Genomic DNA, 18,725 nt, shown 5'->3' on the forward strand with positions numbered 1-18,725 from the left:
CCGAGAGAGATAAATGGTCTACAGGGTCCTCTGGAAAGCCGACTGTGTTTATACCATTGTAGAGTGCTGTTATTACCCAGGGGTGGGCTTGGGGAGGGCCCCTCCTGGTCTGACCTGAAATGTCACTCCTGGACAGGATGCTGGCTCCAGTCCTTTCCTGAGGGCAGCCCAGGGGGTGGGGAGGGCCTGTTTCTAAAGAAGGGAACTGAGCACTCAGCAAACATTCACTGATGTTGGTGATGATCTTTGAAATGATTGCATCAGGACACCACACCCGGACATCAGCCGAGCAGGCTCCCCCACTCCCCCACCCCTCGGGAGTGGTGGTCGCCCTCCTGGGCATCACTCCCAGCCTCTACTTCCCGCCTGGAAAGCTGTCCTCTCACACCCCACCCGTCCCGCCAGAGGAAAATTCCTGCCCTTGACCTCATGGGGTGGAGGCTATGACCTTGGGAGGGGAGCAGGAAGGCTGGCTGCCACACTGGGCTGGGGGCCAAGTCCTGGGCCAAGTCCTCTGGACCCCCAGGCTCCACAAACACACACACACGGAAGCCACTGTGACTTGGTCTGTGTCTACCCCAGAGGAGGAGGCTAGCTGCCCCTGGCACCGGTCAGCAGGGGCGCGGCAGGAGGCCTGGGGACTCAGGGACTGAGGAGCGGTGACTTCCCGTGGTTTTCCCCTGTGGAACAGCTGGCTTCACACAGCTGGCCTGCTGTCTCCTTCCCAACATGGTGTCGTGTTCATCATCTCACTGGCATCTTCTCACAACTAGCTCCATATTTTCTAGGTGCCAAAGCCAAGGCCCACTAGGGGTGACCAGTTGCTCCCGAGAGCAGAGAACAGAGCCGAGTCAGAACCCTAGCCCAGCCTCGTGCCGCAAGCATGGCCCCCCCACAGCAGCGTCCGTCACGAGGAGCCAGAGCAGACCCGCAAGTCGCTGGTACAGTCATTCCTCCCCACCGCCCCCCCATCTTGGCCCTCCTGTTTGGAGAGACCAGCTCTCCTGACAAGGAACCCCCAAAGGAGGAGAAGAACAAGGGTGGGGAGGACACACAGAGAGCAGAACAGTGCTACCTAGTGCGGGGCGGACACAGTGTGAAGGACCCAGCCCAGAGTAGTCCTCTCTCCTGTCCAGAGATCAGGAGGAGGTAGAAGGAAGGGGAGAGTCACGGCAGCTGTACCCCAGGACCCTGCTAGGCCCCAGGGGAAGCGTCTCTCCCACAACCCACTGGGGCCACTTTTCTCTTCACCCCTTTCACTGACAAAAGTAACAGCCAAGCATGAGGAAGTCTGGAAGCTGATCAGTTCAGTCCCCACCAGGGTTGAGGGCAGTCCCGGAATTGAAGCCCGGGCGGTGTCATCCTGGACAGCAGGTGGGGAGGGAACTGGGTAGGCCCCACCCTGGCTGGTTTCCTTAGGAAGGAGGACGGGTTGGCTTGCTCCTTGGGGCAGGGAGCTGGGGCACAAACAGGGACCAAAGGCAAGGTTTGTCCCTAAGTCTTGGGCAAACCTTACTCCCACTCCTCCCCTGGGTCCTGATCGCAGATGCTGGGTTTGCTTTAGATGAATTATTCAGGGGGCTGAGATAGAAATGGAGTCTTAGAGGCAGGGAGGCCAGCGAGAGGAGGGAGAGGCCATTTCAAGACAAGGAAAGGGAGCTCCTGCAATAGGGCACCAGGCGGGGGGCTTTTGGGGGCCCGTGCAGGCTCCAGGCTTCCAGGCAGGTATTCAGATGTGGGGACTCTGCTAGGGCCCACCCCTATGGTAAGGTACAGGCGCCGCGAGGAGCCCATTCCTGGATAGCAGTTCTCTGGGAAAACAATGAGGCAAGCCAGAGGAGTTGGTTATATGTTACACTCTTGTGTTTCCCTTTTGCTGTTCCTGGGCTTTTAGCAAAGTCCTGTGTAAAGGTTCTAGCCTTGATCCAGCCGTGCTGGGGGTGCTGACCTCTGGGCCAAGATGTTATAGGAGATCAGTAACCCCAGGGACCTGCCTGGTGGCAGAAGGTAAATCAGCAGGGAGTCCTGGAGAAGGTAAATCTGGTACAGCTTCCCTCCCCCAACCCTGCCCGCCTCCAGCCTGCCCCCAACTCAGGAGGATCAGGATGTTCCCAATAGGATGGTTTTCTTTCCAGATCCCCTTTCCGCATCTGGGACTCCTGTCGCTTTTGACAGCACATCCATCCCTGGCAACTTTAAGTTCTGTGCCAGGGTTTCTCAGAAGACAAAAAGAAATGGTCACAGACTTGTCACAGTAACCACAACCACCCCCAAATTTCCCGGAATGAAGCCCCTCCCTCTAGTCACACCCCACCCCCACTCCCACCCAGAACCATGCCAGAAGAGACTCCCTAAGAATTTGATATCATCCACCAAGCCAGAATTTAAAAATAATTATATTAATAATAAATATGTTAAATTACATTTAAAACAATAAATAGAAAAATAAACTGATAAATAAAATCAACAGGTACAAAATGTTTCAAAATTTCAACCAAAGAGAACACACAGACAGACGAGAGACAAGACAAATGGACATAAACGGGAGGGTGCTTAAATGCATCAGAGGAACCCTTCACAGTTTACGTCCCAGCTCCCTCCTCGCCTGGTCACCCTTCTTTTCCGCCCAGCTTGGGAGACCAGGAGACTCAGTGGCTGCTATCTTCGGGGACGCCAGCCAGCACAGGGAAGCCTGGGTTTCCACCTCGGTGCCCTTCTGCAAAGCAACCTTGAACCCGGGGTGTGGGTTTGGGGAACAGGAGCGCGAGGCAGAGCGTGAGGAAATCCCTACAGAGGCAAGTCGGTACTGTTGTGCCGGGTTTTCCTGGCAGTGCCATCGTCTCGGGGCAGCGCCCTCTGCAGGTTGGACATGGCCACGGTCTTTTTGAGGTCAATCACGGCGTAGGAGTCTGAGCTGCGGGCAGGGTGGGTGGTGGGCACGGGGGCTCGGGGGAACGAGGGGTTCTGGGGCCCCTTGGGGCGGTCTCCACCCCAGCCCTTCAGCTCCACCTGGATGTAGTTGAGCTGCCTGGGGGGCTCGGGGCCCGGCCGTCGGAAATCGAAGTTGAAGACCCTCGGGGAGCCTCGGCGGCAGGTCAGTGGCACAGGAAAGCTGCCATGGCTACGGAGGGCAGCCCGGGTGCTGGTGGGCTTCTGAAGTGGGGTCTCGTCCTCCTCACCATCAGGGAAGCCATTGGAGGAGGGAGTGAGCCCGTCCCTCGAGTCTCCGTCATCCCCAGCCTCCTCCCCCAGCTGTTGGCCATGGCTCTCCCACACAGGGGGAAGGGAGGGCAGGTTCTCATAGTGCAGCAGGGCGGCCCGGCGGTGGGCAAGGCCATTCCAACCTGGCTCCTCCGTGCTCAGTCTCCAGCTGGCCCCTGGCCGCAGCCCCGCGCTGACATTCTCATAGGTGCACTTGGGCTGAGCCGGGCACTCAGAAGCGCCCTCGTTGTTGTTGTTGTGGGGGGGAGCGTCATGCAGGCTGGGCCAGAGGCCCTGGCACTTCATCATGTGCCGCCGAGCGGGGGTGGGGCCCAGCACGAACTTCACCTGGCCCGGCTGCAGGAACACCTGGGGGTCCCGGGGGTCAGGGCCCCCGGGCTGGGGGGGGCAGGGTGCCTGGCCCTCGGGCAGGGGCTGCAGGCAATGCCGGCTCCGGCGGTGGTCATCCTCACTGGCTGGCGTGTTGACGTAGGTGTGCGACTAGAGGAAGGAGTCCAAGTGAAGCAGGAGAGCGCAAGGGCAGGGAAGAAGGGGAGGGCAGAAGGGACAGCGTAAGAGCAGCACAGGGGAGAAGAGGTGGAGGATCCCTCTCTTCCTGGTGCTCCAAACTTCCCAGGGAAGCTGCATCCCTTGTCTGGACAGTAAGGGGCCCTATGGATTCTCTTCCCTTCCCATTATCTTTAGGAGGGGCCGTGTTTCCAACCCCTTCCTCCCCACCCAGACCAGTGGGGAGGAGCAGCTTGCTCACCTGCTCATCAGGGGCAATGAGGGCATGAGTAGACTCTTCCCCAAGCGAGGGGTGTCGCAGGCTGCTCGTTGAGGGGCGCCGGGGTGCTGAGAATCTCGGGCCCTCTCCCGGGCAGCCAAGGAAGCCATTGGAGAAGCTGGAGACAGTGTAGCCTAGAGCTGGGCACACAGGAGACAAGCCCACATGGGGACGGGGAGGGGGGGGTCCTTAAACCACCTGCGACTGCACATGTGGCATCACGGGAGTCCTCGGAGGAGGGGAGACACTCCCCGGGCCCCCCAGGTGGTTAGCCCTGCTAATCCAGCACCCCCCAATCTCTTTCACCTCTCTGTTCCTCAAACCCTGCCCCTTCCCTCAAAGCTCAGCAGGAGCCCCACTTCCCCCAGTTCAGCCTTAGCTGAAACACTTTAGGCCACCTTGCCATCCTGAACTGTCCCTTCGCCTCATTATAGCTCTGCCAGTGAGCACTAGGGAAGTGTCCAGACATCAGGGATGGTGTTTCTCTAGCTTCTGCCTGCCAAAGGCCAGCCCTCGAAGAGAACACGGAGCAGGGGCTCAGGGGGGACTCAGGGAATAAACAGCGGAAGGTACGGGAACCTCCCCAGGAGAGTTATGAGCCAAGATACCTGCACCGAGTCAGGAAAGGTAGAACGGGTATACCCCAGTAGACAGAAGGAAGGAAGCAAAATAGCTCCAGACTGCTGTTTCCATGGAAACTCAATGTCTTCCTGTCTGCTCCCAGACCATCAGTCACGACAAGGCCCAGGACTACCCAGCCTCAGCCCGAGTCACCCGACTGGCCCAGACCTGGCCTTATTCATCCCCAAGAGTCATCAGATGGCGGGTGGCTGGCCTGGAGGGCTGGGTGGCCTGGCCATCCCACCCGCCTGCCTGGCACTTCCTGGGCCTGTGCCTGTGTGTACAAGTGCGGAGGCCGAGGAGGGGTCTCCTCACCATTGGGAGGCTGGGGGGCCCGAGGGAGGCCGAGCTCAGCCGGGTGGCTGTTGCGGGTGACGATGACTGGCTCCTCCATCACGTTGATGCTGTTGCACTGCATCAGATCCTGAAGCAGGTTGAAGATCTCCTCAGCCCGGGAGCACTTGAAGGCAAATATCCCTGAAGGAGAGGGAGAAATGAGGCTCCTCTCCCCAGAGAGGCTGAGCAGAGGAACGACACTCAGGGACCGTCCCTGATCTAGAGGACCAGGCCTGTAGGGGGCAAGAGGGCCTCTCCTCATCCTCAGCAACCCCCTAAGGCCCAAGGGCTCCAGGAGAAGCTGGGCCCAAGGCCCCCTGCTGTCCCCCCATTAACATAACCGTAGGCTAGAGATCTCTACCTCACCTGAACTCCTCCACAGCCTGACCATGTTCGGAGGTGAGGGGTACACAGGTGAGGGGAGGAGAAGTCACCAGCAAAGTAGAAAAGGACAGTAGGGGCCCCTTAGCCACAGTTTTGCTTTCCGAAGGTTCAATGACCCCCAGTCAACTGGGGTCTGGAAGCAGACGAGCCTCCTTCTGATGCACCATCTGAATGTCAGCAGTAGCGGCCCGTGAGCTCACGCTGCCCACGTCCTTCCCCTCACTTCCCTTGTCACATAGGCTTGTCACCTTCCCACACCATCACAAGAGGGAGCAGAGTACTGTATTTTGAGAGACAGACCACATTCACGTAACTTTCATCACAGGCCACTGCTGTGATTGTCTGGCCTTGTTGCTATCGCTGTTCATCTTACTGTGTATAGAAATATACGCAGAATATACAGGTTTGGTGCCATCTGTGGTTTCAGGCACCCACTGGGGGTCTTCCCTGCAGATACGGTGGGGACACTACTGGTCGGATGAGTGACCATTCCTCTCCCCACGCTGGCTCCATCTCCCTCTGCCTACCGCCCTTTGCTCCCTGGAGAAATTCGAGCCCCACCCTCGGCTCAATGCCCAACCACGTCCAAGCTCTTTGAAGGCCGGAGAGTCTGTCCTGTTCGTTGCTTGCTCACTGCGCACTTAGTCCAGGGCCTGGCCAGAGACAGAACGTCTACCCTGGAGAGGACAGTGACCTCCCGGAACTTAAACTCTGGTGCAGAAAGGAAGAAGGATGGGCAGGTTCGCCTGGGACCCCCACAGCCAGGCCCTCAGTGCGGCTGCTCTGACAGCCCCTCTGGCTCTGAGGCGGCAGCTCACGGTCCCGGCCTGGGCTGAGTATCTGCGATTCAGGGATCCGAACGTGCCCCCGGGGTGTGGGGCCAGCCTGGGATTCTGCATACCCCATGCCGGCGACAGCAGGGCCCAGCACTCAGGCGAGGCTACGTGGGGCGCGCACCTGCACAGACCCACAACAAAGATCAACAAAAGCAGCCTGGGCTACAGGACAGCTGATGTTTACAGGAATGAGACAGCAAGGATAGAGGGGAGGAGAAGAGGGAGGACTCTTCTGGCAAGGGATGTTAAGGGCGAGGAGAAGATGGGAAAGCCTGGAGTTTCAGGAGAAGCCGATGTGGGGGCCCAGGGCTGCCCCTCTGGAATCTCAGGTGTGGACAAAACACCACGACGAGAAGCTCCTTCCTGTCCTCCTTCTGCTCAGCCAGTGTAAGCACCTCTGCCGCAGAAGCCCAAAGGGGACGATGTGTGTGGGGGGCAGGCTCCCAGCCAAGAGCATATCAGAGACTCACTGCTGGGACGGTGGCCTCGTCAGAGAAGCCTGTTCGCAGGCACAGCCCTGGCAGCACCTCACGCAAGCCTGGGCCGGGCTCCTTCTGCAGAGCTTAGGTCTGGGTCCTAAGACAGAAGCCCAGACCATGCTCTTCCTTCAAGAAGCCGTGGCGGGCCCTGGCCTTGACTTCCTGGAATGATCACTACTCTCTGACCCCCGGCTGCCGGGAGGAAGGGGAGGAAGGGAGAACACATCACACTCTAGGTGACAGCAGACAAAGATGAACCTCTTGGGGCTTCCTCTGTATGTCAGAGATCCAAGACCCCGGCCTCCCCAAGCCTATCGTTCCCAAGCCAGGTGGCCCCAAGGTGACCAGAGCTCCCAGCTTAACCCTTCACTATTCATGGGCTCCAGAGTACCTGACCTAGGGACTCAGCAGAAAGTTAGTTCCTACAGAGGGGACAAGAGGTCCCCTCGAAACTGGAGTAACAGAGGATGGAGGAACCGCTTGCCTTCCCAGGAGGGCCCTAGCCTGAGAGCACTGGATCTTTCCCACGGGCCTTGCAACAAACGCCCCCATGAAAAGACCCAGGCCGGAGCCGCCATGCCCGAGGACAGAGAGCACTGACCTGGGAGTCCACTTAGTTCCATACTGCCATGCTCTACGCTCCTGGTCACCACCCCTGTAACACCTGCCCCGCCAGCAGGCGTCCCCATGGTCCCCAGGGCTCTGACCTCCCGCCACCATGCCAGGGCATAGCAGGAACAGTACTCACCCTGGCCCGTCTGACAGCGGCGGCCACTCTCAAAGGAGAAGAGGTTGGAGTCATAGCCGTAGCGCCGCAGGCAGAGGTAGGGCCAGCGGACAGCCTCACGCCGCTGCAGGTGCAGCACCAGCTCGCTCTGCGTCAGCTCCATGACCCCGGAGCCCAGTTCCACCCCCTCGTCATCCACATTCGTCACCTGGTGGGCAGGGAACCGAAGGGTCAGTGGGTGCATCCACAAGTACGGGCAGGGGTTCCTGAGCCACTGGGAGGCAGGCCAATGTGGGGTGGGGGCTGGGCGGCCGCGGGGCTCCCCCACTCCCCACCGGGGTCTCGGGAAAGCCACATGACCACCAGGAGACCCAGCGGATGAAGTGCCCTTCCCTAGGTCTCATCTTTGGCCCTTGGGCAGTGAGGGAGGGGTGGCCAGCTGACCTCCAAGGTCAGATGGTTTGACGACCAAGGTTAGAGGACCTCAACGGTCCATGCCTTGTGCCCAAGGACTGGACGCTGACAGAGGATGGGGTTCAGTTACAAGCTCAAAATCTGAAGGCCCCAGGGGGACAGAACTCAGACCTCCTCCACCACCTCCCCAGCTCTAGGACCTTGCCGAGGGCTCCCTCTTCTGGTTAGCAGGAGAAGCTGGGCCTCAACAAGTTGGGTGTGAGGAGGGAACTCCCCTGGGAGAGGTGAGAGGTGGCGGCGGAGGTGGGGGGGTGCTGCCCAGGTCCACTGGGTCTGACCTTAGCTTCCCAAAGCCAAAAGCCAACGCTAATATAGGGCTTACTGTGTGTTACACATGCTTTATGTATATTAACTTAGAAACACAGACTTTTGTTTTCTCCAAAAAATATTATGTGTAAAGCAACAAAGGGATACCGGCAGGAGTGAATGTTCCAAAAGCACGATTTTTGCATCCCAGTATCTCTTCATTCTTTAGAGGCCATTCACTGTAAGAGAGCCACACAATGGGCAGTGGCCTAGGCCCCTGAGGAATCTTAACAGGCCACCACCTCAGCCTTGACTTCACCTTCTCTAGGGAGGGAAAGGTGGCTGGACAGGTTGGCCCGAGGCCAGGAGGCCATGCTGGGAGCTCGGGAGAGGAGGGAGCTGTGGGTACCTTGAACTTGGTGGGGTGGTTGTCTGGGACGCTGTCTCTGTTCAGGCAGCTGCAGCAGCTCCCCATGGTGTCAGAGCAGCCAGTCCGCCCTAGGGGAAAACATAAGGGAGAAGGTCATCAAGGTCAGCTCCGAAAAGCCCTGCTTTGGGGACTCTGGCAGAACCATATAATTGTGATGACCCACTCTTGGACACAGTAGGACCCTGTCCCTCCTCTAAGAAATTCACTCTCTCAATCCAGGGCCAGACATGCATTGGATAAGCATTAAAGCAAGTTAGGATGTGTTAAAGATTAATGCTAACAGAGGGATGGAAGAGACTTCTCAGAGGTAACATCTGATCTGGACCTTGAGAAGTGAGGACAATTTTGACTAATGTACTGAAAGGGAAGGGAAGCCTGGGCAGCAGGAAAAGCCCAGATAAAGCAGGGAGGGGCGCCTGGGTGGTTCAGTTGGTTACGCATCCGACTCTTGATTTCAGCTCAGGTCATGATCTCGGGGTTGTGGGATCAAGCCCTGCATCTGGCTCTATGCTCAGCGTGACTCTGCTTCTCCCTCTCCCTCTGCTCCTCCCCCAACTCATGCTATCTCTCCCTCTCCCTCAAATAAATAAATAAGTAAAATTAAAAAAAAAAAAAAGGGCAGGGGACCAGAAGAAGTGATTTGCTTCAAATGGAGCTGGGTTCAGGGCCTTCATCCAGACTCAGCACAGAAACTGTTAGTAACTTGGGAGTCCCCCACACTTTGGCCTGGACCTTCCTCTTTTTTTTTTTCCATCTTTTCCACCTAACCCTTCCCACATCACCCAAATTCTTTCTTACCTCACTACCATCCCAACATCTACTTCAAATTTATCTTTTTGATGTTCTCTTCCATGAGGCATCACATCATGCTCAAAAGATACAGTAAGAAGATGGAACTTGTAACAGAGCACATTTTTTTATAACCTTAAGTCTTTCTTCCTTAAAAAAACAAATGCTCAGGTTGCTTCTCTTTGTCTAAAGGGGAGATCCAAGACCCTACTATCTGGCTTTTCCCTCCAGGATTACCGCACTTGGATTATATGTCGCAACAGTTGGGCCTCTGTCTAGAATGGAGAGGAGACCACCAAGCTGGAGTGACCCAAGGGAGCAAACAAACGCACAGATCCATCCCAACCAGAAGGGGCTGCAACTTGAAGAGAGAAATGAATCTATACGGGGCACGTGGGTGGCTCAGTGGGTTAAGCCTCTGACTCTTTTTTTTTTTTTTTAAGATTTTATTTATTTATTTGACACACAGAGAGAGATCATAAGCAGGCAGAGAGGCAGGCAAAGAGAGGGGGGGAAGCAGGCTCCCTGCCGAGCAGAGAACCCGATGTGGGGCTCGATCCCAGGACTCTGAGATCATGACCTGAGCCAAAGGCAGAGGCTTAACCCACTGAGTCACCCATGCGCCCCAAGCCTCTGACTCTTGATTCCAGTTCAGGTTGTGATCCCAGGGTATGAGATCGAGCCCTGCATCAGGATCCGCGCTGGGCATGGAACCTGCTTAAGATTCTCTTTCTCCCTCTCCCTCTGCCCCTCCTGCTTGTGCTCCCTCTCTCTCTCTAAAATAAATACATCTTTAAAAAAAAATAAATCTGTAAGATCAGATATCCTTCCAAAACTCCCACTGTATGTGTAAAGCCTTAAACAATCCTGACTTGTATCTCCCATTCCACCCAACCTGGAAAACTCCAGAAAAGTGCCTCCCATACACAGCTCTCACCTCACCCAGGCCATTGGGGAGCTGACCATGGGAGGGGCATGGGGAAGGTCCCCCACTTTATTCCCCCTGTTCTTGGTGGGGCATCATGGCAAGTAGTCTGCAGAGAAGTCACCTGGATCCCTCTGGGACACACCTGGGGCTCACCTAGCACAGGAGACAGAGACCACAGGTTAGTGGAAATTTTCCATCCTCACCCCAGTTGTTAATGAAACTCACTTGCTGTCAGTCCAGACCACCTGGATATTTGTCCCAGGTCCTAATGGGACAGAAACACAACAAAGAAAGTGAGATCAAGGGCAAAGGGGCCACAGATTCCAAGCCCCACAGGCCCTAAGAGGGAGTAACTCCCCTAGCAGCAATGAGTTTCAAGTCTGAGGTAGCCTTTTACTTGCCTCTAGAACCCACCTGAATCCCATTATAACCAACACCAAAGCTACAACCTTACCTTTGCAGAGAACTTTAAGTCTACAGAGAGATTTCTCAAAAGGACCCTGTGATGTATTGGAAAGAACACTGGCTTAAGATTCGGGAAACCAATATACTAGTCTGTTTTGTGGCCACGAAGTATCTGGGAAACTCTGGAAAGGCAATCCCCACCTCCCACCTCAAGGCCTTAGTTTTCAAGGGAAACATCTGTAAACAGTGAGGCTTCTTGCTTAAATAACCTCTAGAAGTAAGTATATAGGGAAAAGGTCACGAAAATGGACATTTGCCTCTTTCAGGACAAGCTAATAAGCTCCCTCAATCTCATAATTGGAAGCCTGACAGATTTTCTGTCTCCCAAGTGCTGAAAGGCTTACAATTTTAACATATGTGCTAATAATAATCAAAATTTCAGAGATCTGAAGTGGAGAAGTTGACCAGCAAGGACCTCCAAGATTCTTGAAATCCCACCCTCCCGCTTTTCGAAAGCAATTATCCTTTCCCAGGGCCCCTTGTGCTCTACTTCCGCGTACAACTTCCCAGATAAAAGGACCCCCACCCTCCTGTCCTGGCTTATTCTCTAGAAGGAAGCAGGCTGAGGGTGGTGTGCACAGCCTAAAGGAAGGCAGTTAGGAAAATACTGAGGCTTGAGTCACCAACAGGGAGTCAGGGTGAAACCAAGAATTATAGGGTGCAAGATTGGGGAGGGTGTTGCACCTTCTTCTGTCCCCTTCATTTGTCTTTAAGATATCAGAACATATCATGACACTTCGGGGTGGGGGGGGCGGTACACTGGTCGGGACAGGAAGGGGCTCTTGTCTGGGATAGGTGTGGACTGGAGATTAGATGTCAGGGTAGGTTATAGGGACCCCAAATATATGAGGGCTCGGGAAAACGTGGGCAAGTTTTTTGCATTTGAGTATGGTGCAGGGAGAATGGGGCATACGCAGGATCAGAGGAATCGCAGAGCTCTGTAAGCATTTGGGGGCATCCCGGAGAATGGTGGCTCTGCGGGCGTTACCAGAATTCGCAGGAGTGAGGGGGTTCCAAGGGCTCCAGGACAAGCGAAGGTGTGTCCGGGGGTGGGGGTGGGGTGGTTCTGGGGAGGAGAGACAGATTCAGGTTGCGGGGTTGTCAGGGGAATTTCTATAGACACCGGGAAGCAATGGGGGGAGGTCGGGGCCGCGCGCCGTCCCTGGATCCCCGCCCCCAGTCCCGGGACTCCACCGCCCGCTCGCCCAGGGCTTCCTCGGGAGGGAGCGGAGACTGTGGCGCGGCGCGGTGCGGCCTCGGTGGAACCGCCTCGTCCCCGCCCCGCCGCGCCCCGACTCACATCGCCCCGCGGCCCGGGCGGCGCCGGGCCCCGCTCCCGGGTCCCGCTGCAGCAGCCGCCGCCCGCCCGGAGCCAAGGCCTCCCCGCCCCGCCCCGCAGCCGCGGGGTCGGAGGTCACCGGCAGCACCAACGAGACGCTGCGGGCGGGCGGACCTGATCGGGGGCGACCGGCGCGCAGCCTAGAAGGTCCCTTTGGAGGACTTTGCAGTCGGGAGCAGGGAGCATGCGCAGACGCCAGAGGGCGCTCCGGGCCAGCCGAGGAGCTCGCCCCCGAGGGGGCGGGGCGGAGCGGGGCTGGGGCGGGGCGCGAAGCGCGGGGCGGGGCTGAGGAGGGAACCAGAGCTGGGACAAGTGGTTTCCACTCCCGGGATCAGAAAAGGGACTCGGGTCGGGGAGAAGCGAAAAAGGTCGGGGAAGGGCCTGAAGAGACAGAAGGGAGAAGGGCAAGACGACGGATCCCTAAAAAGGGCTGGGGACCGACTGGGCGTGGGTGAGGACACCCAGAGAGGGGCGGGGCTAGGAGACCTGACCCGGGGCGGGGGGTACCTGCTGGCTGGGAAAGGCGTTCTGTTCCGTGAGCTGTAGAAGACCCGGCACCACCGCGGCTCCCTGGTGTCTGTGCCGGCTGGGGCGCGGTGCTGGCGCTACAAACTTGGGAGTGGGGAGGAGGGCAGTGGAGCCTGCACATTTTCCACCCTGGGAACCCCCAAATTCTTTCCTCAGTCTGCAACTCCAGGCCCCGCCCGAGCCGCCCGTTCTACCAGTCCGGGAGGGGCGGGCAGGGGCCGCGGTGGGGCGTGGGAGAGGAAGGGCCGCGCTCCCGGGGCGGGCAGAGGCGGGCGCTGAGGCCTCGGGGTGGGGACTGGGTGGGGGGCCCGACGGCTGGGCCTGTACAGAACGGTCCGGACGCGGGCGAGCAGCGAGGGTGAGACCCCAGCAGAATCCCATTCCCTCCCGTAAACTGACAGCAGCCAGACTGGGAACCTCAACTGACTCCCGGGGAAGTCCAAGAAAAAACTCTGGGGATCTGTCGAGAAGGCACTCCGCGGGACCGGACACTTCACTTCTCGGTCTCACTGTCCGCGGAAAACCTTCCCATCCTTTTACCTCCCTAGTCCCTAGGGCCGTGCAGGCTCTGCCCTCGAGGGCAGGGGTGGATTGGGAAGGTAGAGCTCTTGAGCCCCGTTGCACCTGCGCGGGGTGGGGGTTGGGGGCAGAGAGAAGAGGTTCAACCCTGAGGGGTGAGGAATTCTTGAAGGAATCCAGTATGTTAGTAAGACCTGGTCCAGTGCTGGGTGGAGGTGGGGGGATGGAAGGGTGAAGGGTGAGAGCTAATTTCTGAACGTCGTTTTTGTGGGGCGGCAGTTTCATACAAACTATAACCTGGAAGAGAGGGCGCAAATCCACTCTGAGGTCCCAGATGGCCCCTGTCGTGTGCCCGACACTCTCCCAAATACCTCTTGCTGCCTGGAGCAGGGGCAGTACTGTTAAGGGACGTGGCTACTCTTGGCCCTGAATGTGAACAGCTCATCCTGGCTGCTCTCCACAGGAAACTGACCAGAGGGACAGACTAGGAAGGAAGCAAATGGGTGTGGAAGCAGGGATGGGTGGGACATAATGTCTGAAGGGGGGGTTGGTGGTGCTCAGGGCTGGGAAGCAATGTAACTGTTATAGTTGAAACCTTGTTCCCAACTCCACAGCTCCGTCTTCTAGAGGCCTGGGATTTGGTCAGGCCCTCCTGTGCCCAGCTGCTGTCAGAATCCATCCGGGATCTCAAAGACAACCTCTCCCTAGGACATCCCTCAGCTTCCTAGTGTGACCTTAGGCAAGTTAACCTCTGTTTGCTTCAACCATCAAATGGGATAACAGAAACTATCTGATAGGATTATTTTGAGGATGCATTATATTGTGTAAAATGCTAGTATAGTCCCTTGCACAGAGTAAAACTTTATAGAAGAGTTTGCTCTGGTTCTTTTTCTTCCTGAGGTGCTGTATACACCTGCCCAGAGCCCCAGCCTCATTCTGCCGGGTGTCATCTCTGTCTTACCCACTGGACTCCTTGAGGACAGGGCCCATCCCTTTTGTACTTCAGTAGTCCCCCTCACCCCCCAAGATACTGTGTTCTTGCTAGGGCCAGCCCCAAGGAGGGCTGAAGAGAGGTATTTGGAATTATCCAGTGGAATTGGAAATTGCTGCTATAGGTAGAAGCCAGAAGCACAAGAGTTTCCTTTGTCCTCAAGCTTAGAGACTAGATGAGGAACTGAGACAGGCACAGGGCACAAAGAGAAACATTAGTACTAAATCTCAGGGTGCAGACTGTATTTCCTTCTGGAGCTCAGAAAAGGGAGAGCTGGTATGGCTGGAGGGGCTGAAAAGGGCTTCCTGGTGACGTGGTCCTTTTACCTGGCCTGAGTCTACAGATGGAAAAGTGGGGTCTGAGTTGGGAGTGTGGAGGACACAGGCTCACTGGAGTGTTCAGCGCACAGTGAGGAAAGGTGGAGTTAAGGCTGGGGACACGGGGAAGGGGCCAGTCTGCGCAGAGGCTCACTAGAAAAGTGGAATGCCCTCTCTTTCCATTGTGGGCCGCCTCTTTCCTCCTTCCCGATCTTGGGAAACCCCAGAATATGAGCTTCAGAAACTCTAGAGCTGAAAGGCCTGGCCTCAAGACCTGGCTCAGTTATGCTCCCTGAGCCTCAGTGTAGCATCTGTAAAATGGGCAGAATACTGCCCACGTCATCTGGTTGCTGGGAGGATGGGAGAAGATAATTCCTGCAGAGCACTTGGCACTGCCTGGCACATTGTAAGGGACCGATAAATGGAAGATGTTCTTGTCTTCTGGGCAGACTCTGTCACCAATGTCAGTTCTAAACTCTGACTGGCCCCACCAAGGGGAGAGCCTCAGCCCTCAGGAGCCAGGTCCACCGGCCAACTCAGACAGTGACCCAAGGCACTTGCCAGAGAAGTACCCTGAGGGGACTTCTGCTCAGGTACTGGGAGCCCTTTCCTTCCCTCTGAGACCAACACGCCCTCTATCCTACAGCCCTCCTCCCACTTCCACCGTCTGGAAGGTAGGTAGCTTTTGTGCCCAGCCTCCCATGGCCCTTTTCTCTTTGCAGGAATCCCTGTCTCTACAGCCCCCTCCAGATGGGATGTGGGGGTTTGACTTTAAACTTATTCACGTGAAGACACGTTACCTCTCCTGGCGTGGGGCAGGGGGGGCGTCTGTGTTGTCAAAGCACACTCTAGGCTTTGGCCCCAGTGGAGTAAAGGGAGCTCATTTAAAGCATAAGAAAGGATACATTTTGGGGAATGGGACCTCCCCAACCTGCCTCAATCAGACCACAGATGCAGGCGTGGGTCAGCTGTCCTTGTCTCGATCTGGAAAGAGGGGGTGCTTGGAAGTCATTCCAGATTGGAGAAGAGGTGGCAGTGAGGTGGGAGGAAAGAAGAGCAAGGCAAACCTAGCCACCCCTCTCCTGCCTCTCCTCAGGGTCCTGAAGTTCTGAGCTTGGGGATCCCTGGCCTGGACACCCACGGGGCCTCCAACTGGCCTGAGCTTCGGATCCTCCTGCAGCAGCTGCCTCCACAGGACAGTGATGTGGGTCCCCCTCTCTCCAGCGTTCCAATCTGTCGCCTCCCTCTATTTACTGTGGGTCCAGAAGCCAGAGGACATGGGTCTAGGACCTGGGCTGGCTATGCCATTTATTGGGGAAGTCATCCCCCGTCCCCAGCCTGAGTTTTCAAGTCTACACAATGGGGGCAATAGCATCTGCTCTGCCCACAATGCTTAGCTGAAGAGCAAATGAGAAAATGGACATGGACCACTTTTGAAACCGATAATGGAATGTACAAATGTAGAGAGTATGGTTAAGTATTTATTGAGACCCTATGTGTGCCCAAACTAAGGCCTTACACTTCAGTTTGGGGAGCTGGGGGGCAGGGGACAAGACAGGAGAACATGGAATAAATTGGAAAAACAATGGAAAGTGATAGTGAGTGCCACCTCATGGCAGGTAAGGCTCTAAATTTGTGGTGACAGGGCTCAGTGCTGTGGGCTATCAGGACCCGAGTGGTGGCCATTCCTTGGGGGAGGTGAGACTGGGGTAGACTTCCTCCATATCTCTTCCGTCTCTCCCTCTCCTTCTCAGTGCCCTTCTGTGTTATCTCCTGGAGCTTCTACAACCTTCCTTTGACCTAGCAGCTAAGCCTCCTCTCCCTAGTCAAACTCCAGTCTTGCCTGCTGGGGCTCTCCCAGTCTCAGTGGGGGCCTGTTTCTGCAGGAGCGCTACTGCCTGGCCCTTGGGGAGGATGAGCTGGCCGAGCTGCGGCTCTTCTGTGCCCAGCGGAGGAGGGAGGCCCTGGGACAGGGGGTGGCCTGCAGGGTATCTCCCAAGCTGGCAGAACACACCTGTGAGAAGGTATGTGGTGTTCCCCCTGCCCCATTCATTCCCCTTTGCCTTCACACTTCAGCAGAAGGGGCGAGCTCCAGGGACTCAGGTGGGGGAAAGGGGGCTGGGGATTGACAGTTTGGCACACTTGAAAAAGAGAAGCCAAGTTTAGGGGTTCTTGGTGGGGCCTGCAGTGGAGGTGGGCTTGCCAGGAGTCTAGGGACAACAGTTGGGTTGGGGTTGGGATGGAAGAGCCAGGAGGGAAGCCAGGAGCTTGCTGGGGCCTCTGCCCAGCCCAGCACGCCCCGACTGGCAGTGCAGGGAGCGACTGAGGCCCGGGGAGTACGGAGTGTTCGCAGCCCCAGCAGGAGAGCAGCGCGGCTGGCACCCGGCTTGCTTTGCCTGCCAGGCCTGCGGCCAGGCCCTGATAAACCTCATCTACTTCTACCACAACGGGCATCTCTACTGTGGCCGTCATCACGCAGAGCTGCTGCGACCGCGCTGCCCAGCTTGTGACCAGGTACGGCCGGAAGAGGGTTGCTTGGAGGGGGCTGCCCAGGGTCCAAAGTGGCAGGATATAAGGGGACAACTCTGCCAGTACCGTGGAGTGAAGAACTCATAACCAGCCTGGGACCTTTTGTTCCCTGTTGCTCTGGGGATGGGGACCTGTTGCCTTGTGCCCTCCCCCACTGCAAGCAGAGTCCCCCCCTTTTCTTGGGCTGAGAGAATTTCTCCAGAGCAGGGACTGTTGGACAGACATTGGTTGGTCTCAGTTTGCCGGGTCCCCAGTGCTGTGCCCTATCAGGAGAGGACCTGCCATAATGTCAGCATCAGAGGCCTGTGGAACCCTGGGTTGGGAGTCCAGGCAACTGGGGTCACACTTTTTCAGGCTGTGCCACCTGCTAGCCAGATCCTATCTGGGCCAATCAGCCCTCCCTGCAACCGAGAGTGGTTGAGTAGATCAAATGGGATGTCTGTAGACGTGCTTTAGGGTTAACTGGGTGTAAGGCGTGGTTATTGGGTGAATGAATGAGTGAATGAATGAATGAATGAGCTGTTCTCCCTCCCTCTCCCAGCTGATCTTCTCCCGGCGCTGCACTGAGGCGGAGGGACGGCGCTGGCACGAAAACCACTTCTGCTGCCAGGACTGCACTGGGCCCTTGGGCGGGGGACGTTATGCTTTGCCGGGGGGCGGCCCTTGCTGCCCCAGCTGCTTTGAGAGTCGCTATTCGGATGCCGGCTGGAGCCAGGCCCTTGCACTGGAAGGGAGGGCCTCGCTAGGTAAGGGAGAAGGTGCAGATCAAAGGGGAATGGGGCAGCGGCTTGGGCTGGGCTGAGGAGGGGATTCTCCCGGGCTGGGACCCTCGCCCCGGTCCCACGCCGTCCCGTACCCCCACCGCACCCCCCAGACCCGAGCCTTGGGGCCCGCAGCTCTCACCGCGCGTCCCTGGCCGGAGCGCTCCAAGGGCCTCCCGAACCCATCCCTCGCCACCGTTGGGGATGCGGCGCGGGACTAGCTCCCGGACTGGGGACGCGGCCGCCCTCTGGTGGGCGGCGGCGGGGAGGGGCGGGGGAGCCCGGGAGAGGTGTCGCAGCCGCGGCGGCGGCGCGCACGGCTCGGGGGCGGGGTGGGAGGCCGGACCCCAACTGGAACGGGCTTCTGGGGCCCGCCCCGCTCGGATCCGGGATAGGGAGACTCCCGGCTCTGAGATGGGCATTACTGACCCGGCCCGGAACAGGGGAGGCGAGACTCGGTAGAGTTGAAGAGGGAGACTGCGCCCCGCTGGACGCCGCTACCATCTCTCGGGCAGCCCTCCTCGCCGCTACCTCCCGCTCCAGTCCGGGAACCTCTCGATCCAGTCCGGAGCAGGAGGGTCGAGCTGGGGACGAGGCGGAGGCACCCAAAGGGCGGGAGCGGGGCCGCCTGGAGACGCCCCTCGATGCCAAGCAGGACGCCCCCTGCCCCACCTGCTCCTCTTCTTCTGACTCGGAACCCGAAGGCTTTTTCTTAGGCCAGCGACTTCCCGGTCCCTGGAAGACCCCCGGAAGCCTCCAGGCTGGGGACAGCGACACCTCCAGGAAGCACTGCACCATTTGCTAGTGGCGCAGCCCGGAGAAGGGGGAGGGGATATGATGTTAGGTGGAAGAGCGAGGTTTTCCTCCTCCTATAAAAATCCTGGACTAAACACAATCTGGGGCACGCCTGGGAGAGGCGGCCGGATCACAAACTTGGAGTGCTCGCTCTTAAGCCTGCGCAATCTATGACTTCTGACGGAGACGTTCTTGGGGAACCCCACCTCCCAAAGCTTCACATCCCCTGCGGAACTAACCCTA

The 18,725-nt window shown here is 57.5% G+C and overlaps 2 protein-coding genes across 2 annotated transcripts; one reads left to right on the forward strand and one right to left on the reverse strand.

Annotated features, from left to right (window-relative positions):
• Positions 1 to 2,378: 2,378 nt before the first annotated feature.
• Positions 2,379 to 12,066, reverse strand: FRS3 (fibroblast growth factor receptor substrate 3). The gene is made up of 7 exons (XM_080806610.1): positions 12,004 to 12,066; positions 10,248 to 10,391; positions 8,501 to 8,589; positions 7,393 to 7,579; positions 4,925 to 5,086; positions 3,971 to 4,128; positions 2,379 to 3,702 (listed from the first exon to the last, which is right to left on the reverse strand). The coding sequence occupies exons 3-7, from the start codon at positions 8,564 to 8,566 to the stop codon at positions 2,788 to 2,790; spliced, it is 1,488 nt and encodes a 495-aa protein (XP_080662736.1). The 5' UTR covers positions 8,567 to 8,589; positions 10,248 to 10,391; positions 12,004 to 12,066; the 3' UTR covers positions 2,379 to 2,787.
• On the forward strand, positions 11,670 to 18,665 carry PRICKLE4 (prickle planar cell polarity protein 4; the record flags this gene model as incomplete). Its single annotated transcript, XM_080805911.1, has 7 exons — positions 11,670 to 11,705; positions 11,913 to 12,410; positions 15,494 to 15,601; positions 16,284 to 16,421; positions 16,708 to 16,911; positions 17,468 to 17,672; positions 18,131 to 18,665. The coding sequence occupies 7 exons, from the start codon at positions 11,670 to 11,672 to the stop codon at positions 18,490 to 18,492; spliced, it is 1,551 nt and encodes a 516-aa protein (XP_080662037.1). The 3' UTR covers positions 18,493 to 18,665.
• Positions 18,666 to 18,725: the final 60 nt, after the last annotated feature.

This window comes from Martes martes (genome assembly GCF_963455335.1).
Source record: "Martes martes genome assembly, chromosome: 6".
NCBI classification, from domain to species: domain Eukaryota; kingdom Metazoa; phylum Chordata; class Mammalia; order Carnivora; family Mustelidae; genus Martes; species Martes martes.